Genomic DNA, 12,658 nt, shown 5'->3' on the forward strand with positions numbered 1-12,658 from the left:
GGGTTAAATAAGATAGAATGTATTCCTCTCACACATAAAATAAGTTCAGAGGTTGTGAGTGGAGGAGTGCCCCACTGAAGTACTTTATTTTTAATGACGATTGAGCTGGGAATGGTGACAGGTCCAAATAGGGAAAATAGTGTGAGGGAGATATCCTTAGGAAACAGCTACTTGATGAGATGTCAAGAAGGACTGAAATGAACAGGACAGAATGAATGCGAGAGATTCTGGAGGGAAGAATCAGAGAATTGGTGTCAGAGTGGAAAAGTAGGGCACAAGCAGGAAGGGGAAAAAATCACATCAAGGTTTGGGAGGGCCGCATCTTTGGGGGAAGATAAGTTTCCTTTCAGGCATATGGACCTTGTGGGGGAGGCTTCTATCAGTTTCTTGAGAGCTAAGCCTGGGCTGCTGTGGCAGTCACTCCAGGACAGTGTAGGGACCTCGTGTGAGGTTCTGGAGTGTCAGCCTGATTATGCCGCCCATGAAATGGTGCTTTGGTTCTCTCGGGAAGGCACACCTCTCAGCACTGATAAGATAAGTGGAATCAGGATGAGAAAAGGTTGGCTGGAAAATTACTGAAACCTAAAACACTGATACTCTGTATCTACTGGAGAGACCTAGAAAAAAATCGTTATGATGATTGCTGGGAATCCTCCTCTAAGACCCATTCAGTGCACATCCCTTTTTTTTTTTTCTTTTAGTTTTGTTTTCTTCTTTTGAAAACAATAATGTTACCTGTAAAAATAAAATGAGAAATATAGAAAGGTAGAAAAATATATAATAAAGCAAAGCAGTAATTTTATCATCCAGAGATCATCTCTGTTAACATATTGGTGTATGATTTTCTGTATCTTTGTGTGTGTGTGTATGTTTGTATAATGGAAATTATGTATTTTATGCCAAATTGGGTATATATTTTGTAATTTTTTTTCCAATTTTAAAATGCTGTGAAAAAACATTGTGAATATCTTTCCAGGTAACTCAATATTTTTCTTAAACATCATTTATAAAGGTTGTATAATATGCCATCACATATTTAAAACATTGTAATATTTAACCTGATACATATTTAGAAAGTGCCTGTTTTTGTCCAATGATAAGCAACATTGTAATATGCATTCATGAAGTTAAATTTTTATAAATCTCTCTCTCTCTAATGATTGATTATCATAAATTCCTACAGATAGAATTTTTAGGTCAAGGGGCACATACATTTTTAAGGTTTTTGATACATATAACCAAATTTCTCTCTAACAGCTTTTTCTTAAATTATAATCCCACCAGGATCATGATAGTGTCCATTTCTTTGCATCCTCATCAATATTGGATATTTTTAGTATTAAAACATATTTGTCAGTTTGAAAAGTGAAAAATGTCTCATTATTGTTTAACTCTTCTACTTCTGTTACTGTGAAAAATAGTTTTTACATTATTATTGGCTTTTTGTGTGGTCATTTGTTTATTTGTATCCCTGTTCCTTTATCTATTTGGATATTTTAAAATATTTTACAAGAGCTTTTTTTTTATATATGGTGTATTCCCTTTTTGCCTGTCTTAAATGTCAGACATTTAAGCAGACAAAAATCTTCCCCATTTTGCATTTGCTATTTGTCTTGCTTCTGGTGATTTTATATATGTGTGTGTGTGTGTGTGTGTGTGTATATCTAAAATGCTTTTCCTTTTTACGATTTCTTCCCTTTCCATAATGCTTAAAAATCCTTTGCCCACAATAATATTGAATGGATATTCACCTCTATCTTCTAATAGTGCTTTTAGGGAGTAGAAGAAATGCACTAAGGGATCTGAGATAGAATCAGAAGACTCGGGCTGCTGGGATGTGTGGCAATAAGGAGGCAGGAGTCAAGTATGACTGAGTTTCCAGGCTTGGTAGACTTTGGGGAGGGTGGGACCAATGACTAAAACTAGGAATACAGGAAAAGGAACAAGTCTGTTAGGGTAGATAATGACTTCAGCTTTGCACATGTTACATTTGAGATGTCCTCCAGAAAGCCTGGTAGAAATGCCCAAAAGGCAGCTGGAACAGGGGTGTGAAATGCATGAGTGAGGCTGGGGTCTTAAGTACAAATATGGAAATCATCAGCAGACACTTGATAGTTGAACAGCATTTTCTTTTCAGTGCATATCCTGGGCCAAACACTATGCCGAGCACTTCACTGCATTACTTCCTTTAGGCTTCTGACAACTTTAGGAGGTAGAAATTATTATCCTCATTTTATACACGAGGGGACAGGCTTACAGAAGTTAGATTACTTTACTAAGGTATTACACCTGGGTAGTGGTGGGCCTCAAATGTGAAATCAAATAAGATGGTCTGATTGCTGAGTTTAATCTCTAGCCCGGTTTTCTCTCCTGTCACAGGAGTGGATGAACTCAAGCAGGGAAAGTCGGAGTCCCAAGGGTGGAGAATTGCCCTCTGGAGTGGTGGGCAGCAAGGAAGGGGAGAAACCAGTGAAGGGATCTGAGAAGGAGATGGAGAGATGGAGGGCCAGGTGTGCACATGCTGACTGACACTCTAACCAGACTGCCCACAGTTTGATGACAGGGGCTTATATTTTATGTATTCCCGTAGATAAATGAGACCCCACTCCTGACCCTGACCCTCAAAAAATCTGTCACAGTGCTTTATGCCGAAAATATTTCTTGATTGGACCCTGATGGTGTGTCAGTAACTTTCCTGAGTTATCCTCTGAGCGAGAGACCGTACCAGTCGCTGTGTCCCCACTTGTTATGAATGAGGGGCTCATTCACAGGAGAATCTCAGTATTATTAAGCTATTGACTTCTCTGAGAGTAACAGGGGTAGACTCCTAGGTTTATACCCTCTACACATGCTGGGTAAGATCACTCCCACGAACGAATAGCATGCCACTTTTTACCTGTGCTGCCCTTTTGCCTGAGTTGTTGAATGAGTGTGAGATATATCCTTGTAACTTTGAATCATACATTTTTCTTTTCCTCCTTTATTAGATATTTCCCTACATACTTAGGACTTTGGAAAATATACAGTCAACCCCATTTCCTTACAGCCTGAATATTTTTAGCAGTTTAGCAGAAACAAAGCTGGAGTAGAAGTCTGGGCCTGGATTTTATCACATGCAAAAGGAATGTGTTAGAGTAGGAAAAGCATAGATTTAGGAATTAGGAGTTATAATTTTCATTCTGTCACTTTTGGGCAAATTATTTAAACTCTTTGAGCCCCATTTCCTTTATTATAAAGTGGGAATTTATACTAACAGTGATTGTGAGGTTTAAATAAATTAGCCAAGATAAGTGGCTTGGCACCCAATACAAGGAAATTGAAACTCTGAGTTCATATAGAATCATTTTGCTCCATGTTCCTCTCAAATGCTTGCCTTTTGCCCATTCCATAGCTCATTTCCACTCATTCATGTTAGGTGGGTTAGGAGGAAAATGAGTCCTAACTCACCGCGTCTGTCCAATGCAAATCTAATGTGTGCAGCTACGGTGCATAATTTTAGTTGTTGATAAATCTATTGCTGGAAATGATTTAGGGTATAATCTGGTTTTCTTGGTTCAGACTAATAGAGGGTTCAGAAACTCACTTGCAACCATTTTCTGATGATAATCAATAAATATCCTATTACAGCTTTTCTTTCTGATGAAAAAGTCCAACATCAAAATTCTTGTAGACTGAAATGTACTCATTTCAAGCACTTCCCATACAGAATCCATCTTGGCCTCTTTCCAAATAATCTAAAAAGTGGTGTGTACTTCCAGACAACAGCTGCACCTCTGAATCAATACTGGATGTAACTCCCATGGCAAGTTAGCACGGGTTTTAGACAAGCCTACTAGATAAAAGGGGAACTCTTTGAAGATAACAGAAAAATGAGCTTCAGCCTTAACTTGGCAGAACTATTTATTAAAATAGTGATTTAGGAGATTTTTCAAATGCCACTCTCAGTTGTAGATCTCATTTGAGAACTCTAACCCTCTGCTTCAGGTATGAACATTCTTTAGGACAGCCCTGGCTTGTTCCTGTGGTTTGGTGTAATTATTAATAGTGCCCCCTTTCACTTTCAAGAATCTTCGTTTGGATGATAAAAATTTACGGTCTCCTCTCACAGGCCTTTTCAGAGTAAAGTCCATCTTTTTGAAGACTGCATTAATCTAAGAAAAATTACCTTACCTGTCCTACAACAGAGTATTTGGCACTCTATCTTACAGTCATTTAAGTATTTCTTCAGAACAATAATTAAGAACAACATAAGCTAATGAATAACTCCTTATGGCTCTCATTGCTGAAAGCAAATAAGGTAACTTCATAGGGGCTCACCTTACACAGCTGGTCTGGGAGGGAAACATGAGGATTTCAAGTTTATGTTTGCAAAGCCATTTCCAATGAATTAAATCAGTTTTTCCACTTAATATGTGTGAGTATATGTCCCCACACTGGACAAAAAGGAAACGGAGTCTTAGAGAAATCCGACTCTGTGCTGTCTGGAATACCATTCATCCTTGAATTCTGAGCCTTTGTGGTCTCATTCCCCCTTTAGAGACTTGGGTCACCTGCCTTCCTGTTCTTCAGGAGAGGGTGTGCTGTGGTTTAGCAATTTGAGGATAGTAAGATTGTCAAAACATCCCCGGAGATGCTTTTAAAGTTACTGCGGAAAGCAGGTTTCCATGGTGCAGGGCGGCTGCTGGGAGGAGGAGCCACATGGCACAACCCCAGGTCCTTTCTCTCTGGAGAGAAGGAGAGCCGGCTTGTCAGAATAAAGCTGGGCATCCTTGCGGACAGTCTGAGGCAGATGGAGTTGCAGGCTGAGACAAATGGGTTCTTATGAAGCCTCATAATCTGGGAGTAGAGGGAGGATAGGAAGACAAGGATGGTCTACCTGTTAGGTAATGCCCTTTTCATCTAAAGAAGCTCTAGCCTGAATCTAGTTTATATTCTATTCCCACCTACCTGCCTTCCTGTTTGCAACCTAGTTCTGAGTAAAGGAAATAAGTTCAAAGCAAAGCAAGGGAGCACAGAAAGGTTTGCCCTCCAAAAAAATGTGCTTGGAGAGCCCTTATCTTGGGGGGAAAATATACAGCAGCTGAGGAGAGAAGAGAGCCATGAAACCAGAAGGGAACTATGGCATAATGTTTGCTTTGAAATGGCCCTTCCACAGCCTTTCTCCCAAATCTCCTTAAGTGGGGCTGGTGGGGGGATGGAGTGCAGGATAGAAAACTCCACTTCTCGGGTAATGGTGCCATGGTGGAGGTGGTTAGAAGGCTGGGGTATCACTCTTGCCGGACGATGTCTAGAAGACCCAGAATTCTGATATTTTAGAGTCAGAAGTACTCCCCAGAGATCTTGCAACCCAACTCCCTCATTTTACTCAGGGTCTTTCAGGATTTTACTGAACTGCTAGCCTGGGGTGCTCACCAAGCTGCTTTAGTCTACAATATTTAAAAATTATAAACCGAGAGTCATTTCTTCCCACTGTGAAGCACTGTCATGAGACCTAAATGAGTGACTCTGGAAACAAACTGCAGTACTTCCTGCCTAGCCAGGGAGCTCACTCACCATGCTTGGCGACTGTCCCCAGAGAGGCGGTGAAGGAAAGCTGAAACTTCAGGACCCGGTCCTTAATTTTGCATTCTTTTGCTTAAAGAGTCCCCTCCCCTCAAGTGTATAAGCTTCAGGTCCCAGAAAACCTGAATTTTGGTCTGCCTGCCCCACACAGTAAATCTAAGCATCTGATGCTCCAACAGGCTCCTCATCAGAAGACGAGACCAGGTGAGTGAGGATGACTCAGCTGGACCGGCTGGGAAAACATGCTGGGGCCTGTGAAGAAGTTGGATCAGGCATAGCGTTGAGAGCTGGCTCACATGATGTCTCAAACTTCCACCCCCTCCTTGCTTCGACCATTAGCTTCTTTGCTTTCTTTCCTTCTTTCTTTCTTTTTTTTGTTAACTTGTGAAAGCTTTACTGTTTTAAATTAATTTTTAAATACAGACCCAATCTCTAATCAACGTACAATGAATGATCTAGTTTTTCCATTCTGGGGGGTCAATTTTGTTAGTTGTGTTTTCCAAGGAATTTGCCCATGTTGCTTAAATTTCCAAATTTATTCACAGAAAGCTGTTCATAATATATTTTCCTTATTTTTTTATGTCTATAAGAACTGATACTGACAATTTGTGTTTTCTCAAATTAGTTCTTGATCAGTAGTACTAGGTGTTTATCAGTTATTTTTTACAAGGAACCACCTTTTGGCTTTGATGGTTTTCTTTTTTATATTTGCTTTTAATGCCATTGTTTTGTACTCTCATCTTTACTTTTTATTTTATTCTACTGTTAAAAATATTAGCTTCTTGCCCAGACCAAACTTGTCTTTCAGATCTACAGAACCAGGATTTTAGATCTGGTGGGGTCTTATTTTGCCATCACCCCTAATTTTTTGCAGGCTCTCAAAATGGCTTAGGCACCTCAGGTTCCTGATCCGCCCACCCGCCCCCATTCGTGAAGCCTCAGTGTTAGCCAATGCTCTAAGTAGATAGACTACGTGGTCCACTTATTAGATATAACCTGCCTGGTGTGTCCCTGTGTGGGTAGAAATCAACTAATATATTACAAATTGTGTTTATTTTTCATTTGTCTTGTCTGTCTCCACTCACAAGAAGGTAAAGCTTTTGAGACTAGGAATCTCTGTCTGTGTTATTCCTTACCATCCCAAGCACAAATATATATCTGTTAAAAGAATAAATGGGAGGAAAAAAAAACAAAAAACTCTTTCATACTGAAAGATTTAAGTCTGAATCTGGCTTTCTCCTCATTAGCTGTTTGACCCTAGGTACGTTACTTAAAATGTCTAGGCCTTGGTTTCCTCATTTGTAAAATGGGAAGAATAATGGTATCTATTTTTAAGACTGCTGGGTCGATTAGGTGACATATGTATAAAACCTGGCACATAGCAAGTGCTGGATAGATGCTTGCTAGTATTATTACCACGTAAAATAATCTGACTAGCTGTTTAAATTGTCTTTCAATGCTGCTCAGAGCTTTTAGGATAGGAGGGGTGGAGGCTAAAAGCATGGATGCCCTCAGCATTTACAGCCCAGTTATCCTCCTGGTTAGACGATTACTAGTTGAATAGGTGTGAAGGTGCTCAGTGTTCACACTCCCAGGCTGCTGATAGGTCAGGATTACCATTACCAGATCGCCAAGGAAGAAAGGAGGCTGGGGCAGCTCAAGTGACTTGCACAAGGTCACTCACCTCGAAAACCAGGGCGTGCCGGACCCAAATCCAGCTCTTATGCCTCTTGAAATTGTATTACCTGCTGCCTTGCCTCCACGCTCTCTCTGCCATATGGGATGGTGGCGGGGCCTACGACCTCAAAAGCCCTGTGTTCAGCCAGGCTTTTTACTACCGTCTCGGCAATTCGCTTAATTTTTTGACGCTCTCGCTTGCAAAACTTGGAAAATAAAAACCACACCTCCAAGCTTTGTGGCCAAGATCACAGGCGAGAAAAGCACTTCGGAAAGATCACAGGCGAGAAAAGCACTTCGGAAACTGTAAAGTGCTGTACGAATAACCTCTGCAAAAGGCATTTGCCTTGAGGCCCCCTAACTTATCGGGCCCGGGAGTCGCTCGGGTCTCCACCCCTCTCCAAGGCCGCGCGGCGCGGGGTAGGAAAGAGGATAAACCCACGGGCTCCTGTCTGGGCGTTTCTCCAGGCGGCCGCGGAGGAGTTCCGCCCCTCGCCCCGTCCAGTCCCGCCCCGCCGCCTCCGCTCTCTCTCGCCCGCACTCGCGCTCCGCTAGTCTCTCCCGCCCAAGGCCCGGCTGCGCTTCCCCGGCCCGCACTGCACAGCAAGGCGCGGCTGGCGGGCCGCCAGGATGCAGGTCCCGCACAAGGAGCACCTGTACAAGCTGCTGGTGATCGGCGACCTGGGCGTGGGCAAGACCAGCATCATCAAGCGCTACGTGCACCAGAACTTCTCCTCGCACTACCGGGCCACCATCGGCGTGGACTTCGCGCTCAAGGTGCTCCACTGGGACCCGGAGACCGTGGTTCGCCTGCAGCTCTGGGACATCGCAGGTGAGCAGCGGGGGAGGGGATCGGGGGCGGGAGCGCTTCGCAGCGGGTCTCCAGTCCCGGGGCAGCGGCTTGCGGCCAAGTGGGAGACCCAGATCTCCTGGGCGCTGCGCCGCAAGTGACTTTTCCCGGTGGGCTGGAAACTTGGTGTCAAAGAAAACAGTTTCTCTCGCGTGCGCAGAAATTTCAAGTGCATTCACTAGAGCTTTGGGGCTGTTGCTTTATCTCCCTCTCACAGCCTCCCCTGGGATCTCTCGCCCCAGCGCGGGCCTCCCGGGGGACCCAGAGGGAGACTACTGGGAGTTGCATTCAATTCTTGGGCACGGGCAGCTCATTTTCCGGGCACGGGCAGTCCCGCCGGTGACGCGGCCCTGAGTGTCCTGCCCGCCCTTCTGTGCTCGGGCCATCGAGGGGAAGCCCCTAGACCGGTTCACAGCGGGACCCAGGAGAGTTCCAGGCTAGAGGAGTTTCCCAATTCCTGTTAACAATCGCTCACTGCATTCCAACTTTTGCTACCCCCCTTCTCTACCCTTCAATCAAGCAAGTTGGAGGTTCTCTGCTTTGAGAAAGCCGAGGAACTTTCTGTGTATGTATTGGGGTAAAGTATTATTTCTCTCTCTCTTTCTTTCTGTCTCTCTCTGTCTCTCTGTCTGTCCCTCTCTCTCTCTGGCTCTCTGTCGTCTATGAAAAGGAGACTGAGTATATTTTTTAGGGCCATTTTTGTCTAAGGGTCTATGACATTAGCCACAGATTTCTTGATTTGTCTCTAAAGTTTTCACTGAGAGGTCTGGAAAATGAGAAGCATCTTTACAATGTTTGAAATCAGAAGAATTTGATTCCTAGGGTTTGTACCAGAAGTTAGGCCTTCAGTCTAAGCTTGGGGTATAAAGAGTGAGTCCTTGGACGGAGGCTGTTGGCAACCTGGGCATGTACAACCCCTCATTACGGTTACTGGCCCTGCCACTCACTAACCTGCTCAGTGGCTCCAGAGAAGTCCCTTCAGCTCAGCTGCATCCCTGTTAAGTTGGAGACTGGTTGGACAATGACAGCTTAGGAATCTTCTTCCTGCTCAGAAGTTTTAAGGTCCTCTGGGATTCCCTGTAAACCCCTTAAAATGGTCCACTTCACTTCTGCCTATTTCATAGTCTGTGGCACTAGGAACCTTTATAAGTGCTGGACCCAAACCGGCCACTTCTCTTGCATAAAATAGGTTCATTTTAGCTGGTGCGTTTGACTGGAAACTCTTTATCATGGCCTGAAGCGAGAACAAATGTGGAAAATTTTCGAGAGGGCGTTTCTGGTTCTGGGGACTCCAGTACCTCTTTAATCATGAGCTGCCAGGTCTTATGATAAAACTCTTGGCATCTGAACAGATTCATGCCTTTGGTGTCATTTTTAGCAGCTCTAGTAGCACAGGGGTTATCAGAGACCAGAAGATGTCATTGGCCACTGTCTGATTGGGCTTTTTACCTAGAAAATCCTCTATGAGTCTGTGCACTTTGTTGCTGCTTGTTTTAGTGTCTGACCACTCTTCTGGCTGCATCAAAGTCTCTAGGACCCAGGTTTAGAATTAGCTTACTGTTTGAAAGGGGATGTAGCTGTAATTTAGATTTTTATGTGAAAAGCAAATAATGACGTGACCTCAGACATGTTACATTATGTCTGTGGGTCTCAGTGTCCTCACCTAACAGGGACAGTAGTAGGGTATAGAGATGAAGAGCCTAAATTCCAGAGTCAAACTGCTTCTGTCTGAATCCCTGTTTTACCCCATATGTCCTGGGCGATTTTAGGCAAGTTCCCTAACTTCCTGGTCTCAGTTTCCTTGTCTGTAAATAGATAGAATGCTTTCTCTCGACAAAGGAGCAAACAAGAGATGAACAACCAGCAAATGCTAGCTAAACCCATTAGTACTTACTACCTAAGAGAGCTGCATGGATTGTTGTTACACTAGCTACCAATTTTTTTGCATGTGTATAAATGCTAGGCAAGAAGGACATGATATAAATGTGCTAATTAAACCTTATTAAATGATAATTCCTAGTAAATGATGAGCACATATAATCTATTCTAAACATCCAGCACTATTTTTCAGCTTTATCCATATTACAACATGCCGTCTTGAGCAATTTCATTCCCAAGCTTAGAAATACCTCCTGAGCCATGAGTCAGTTCTGAAGTTGCCATGGAGGCTATAGTCGCAGAAGTCTGTGTAAATAAGAAATCTGAGGGGCCTTGGAAAGTCGGTCCTATAGATACAGTGGTGTGCACCGTCTCTGTAGGGAAGCTTCTTTTTCCCGGAACTCTGATGTTCAGTGCTAACCTGTCTTTGGCAGCCTCCAGCTCAAAGGCCCTGTGGGCTGAGTTAGAAGTTGGGCAGCAGGCAAAGCTGGTTGGGGGGAAGTTGGGCCATTGTGGGAAAGGGTGACTGGAGCGCAGTACTGACATGTTTCAAGCTGCGTAGCTGGTCCTGTGAGGAGTGCGTTCATATGGAATCCAGCCTCAACTTGCCAGCCAGACTTCAGTCAGCTAAGTGTGTCTTATAGCATCTTCAGATCAGCCTGTCTGTCTAACCTTGGGGAATGCTTCTCTGTCTCCTTTGTGCTCACTTCTGGTGTGTGTCTGAAAAGAACAGGTCGTGAAAGCTGGGGGACTCGCTTTGAGATTGCCGGGCGTGTGGATGAGGTAGGGGGGACATGCCCTGTCTTGAGAGGGTATCACATCCATCTGCTAGAGAGGGAATTTTTGCTCAATTAGACTTTTAATATCCATTTGGTTAAATGCCAAGTAGGGTCCTATTTGTTCAGCTAATTCCCATGATGTGTGTCTTGTGGCCACTTAGACAGGCCAGTCTGCTCCTGAAAAAAACTCCAAAAAGTACCTTTCAGGGCTTGTGAAGTAGACCTTTTTTTTTTTTTTAACATCTTTATTGGAGTATAATTGCTTTACAATGGTGTGTTAGTTTCTGCTTTATAACAAAGTGAATCAGCTGTACATATCCATATATCCCCATTTCTCCTCCCTCTTGCGTCTCCCTCCCACCCTCCCTATCCCACCCCTCTAGGTGGTCACAAAGCACCGAGCTGACCTCCCTGTGCTATGCGGCTGCTTCCCACTAGCTATCTATTTTACATTTGGTAGTATATATAAGCCCATGCCAGTCTCTCACTTCGTCCCAGCTTACCCTTCCCCCTCCCCGAGGGCTTGTGAAGTAGACCTTTAAACCAGGGTGATGAATCCCACAATCCCCATAGGGGACAGCAGTTGCCCTGTATCCCAGTGATTCTACCGTAGAGGAGCAGCTGAGTTAGCTCTGGGTTCAGAAACTCTTGATAGAGTCAGAGAAGTTAAGTCACTTTGCCCAAGGCCACCCAGCTAATAAGTGGAAGAGCTGGCTTTGAAGCAGGTCTGTCTGATTTGGAATCAAGCCATGCTCTTTATAACCAAAGGCCTGTGAGCACCTGGTGCAGAGGTGGCCCACTGGGGTGATGCTTTCTTCCTTTTTAATGGTACTGCTTCTTTAGTAGATAGATCATCCTTGCCTTCTCGCTCCTACTTCTAACATGTTTTTGGATGTTAATCAGTACCACTGTGCAGAGAGTGGAAGGAACTGGAATGAAAATCTATTTCTGAAAATTTGATTCTTGATTATAGGGTTTTTTCACTTTATAGAATTATCAAAAAAAAAAAAAAAAAAGAAAGAAAGAAAAGTTCACACTTGAGACTCTCCTTTCCTACTTCTCTCCAAATCCTGATGCTATGATTACTCCATTAGCACTTTCAAAGAGAACTACACAATTTTGTCTAGAACTCTTGATGTGCTTTGGGAACTGGCTACAGGAATTAGGACAGTGATAGTAATAGTAGCTAACATCTTTTAGGCATTTATTCTTACAATTGTCTGTGCATATTTAATTTTTAATTTTCCAGTAAAATAGTTGGTTAAATGGTAGTGCTGGAATTTAAAACTTGGCCATTGAATCCAGCACCCAGGTTCCTAACAGCTTTGCTCTACTTCCCATAATTTAAAAATAGAATATTTTAGAATACTAATTAGAATACTAATAAATATATTATTATTTATTCTATCCATAAATTATGGATATTCTAAAACTGTAATACTTGACATTGGGCAAATCATGAAACCTTGCTGGATCTGAGTTGCTCCATCTTTAAAATGGCAATTGTTTCATTTTCCTGTGATATCACATATTCATGCTGTGTTATCTCTTGCAGTCTCTATCAGCTTTAATATAGTCTTACTGTGCCCAGTTAGTATGTGGCAGCTTATTCCAACTTCTTTACTTACTAGCTTTGTGACTTGTGCAAGTTACTTAACTTCTATTCCTTGGTTTCCTGTCAAAAAACTGGGGACAATAACAGAACCTGTATCTTAGCGTTACAAGAATGAAATGAGTTAATTCATATAAAGCTGTGCCCGACACATTTGGAATGTTAGCTATTACTCTCGTTGTTTTAATCGTTATTACAAACTACTTTCACATACATTTTCCTGCTTGATCTTCCCAACGTTGCTGAGGATATTGACAGAGCAGGTAGTGTTTAGCCTATTTTATATGAGATCAAGAATCA

The 12,658-nt window shown here is 42.9% G+C and overlaps 1 protein-coding gene across 1 annotated transcript in view; it reads left to right on the forward strand.

Annotated features, from left to right (window-relative positions):
- The first annotated feature begins 7,758 nt into the window (after nt 1-7,758).
- RAB38 (RAB38, member RAS oncogene family) overlaps nt 7,759-12,658 on the forward strand; it is a 62,226-nt gene continuing 57,326 nt past the window's right edge. The window contains exon 1 of the mRNA XM_061202746.1: nt 7,759-8,071. Within this exon, the coding sequence (XP_061058729.1) occupies nt 7,870-8,071 (202 nt within the window). The 5' untranslated portion in view covers nt 7,759-7,869. The remainder of the gene's footprint in view (nt 8,072-12,658) is intronic.

The sequence above is a fragment of the Eubalaena glacialis genome, chromosome 10, assembly GCF_028564815.1.
Source record: "Eubalaena glacialis isolate mEubGla1 chromosome 10, mEubGla1.1.hap2.+ XY, whole genome shotgun sequence".
Classification (NCBI taxonomy): Eukaryota; Metazoa; Chordata; class Mammalia; order Artiodactyla; family Balaenidae; genus Eubalaena; species Eubalaena glacialis.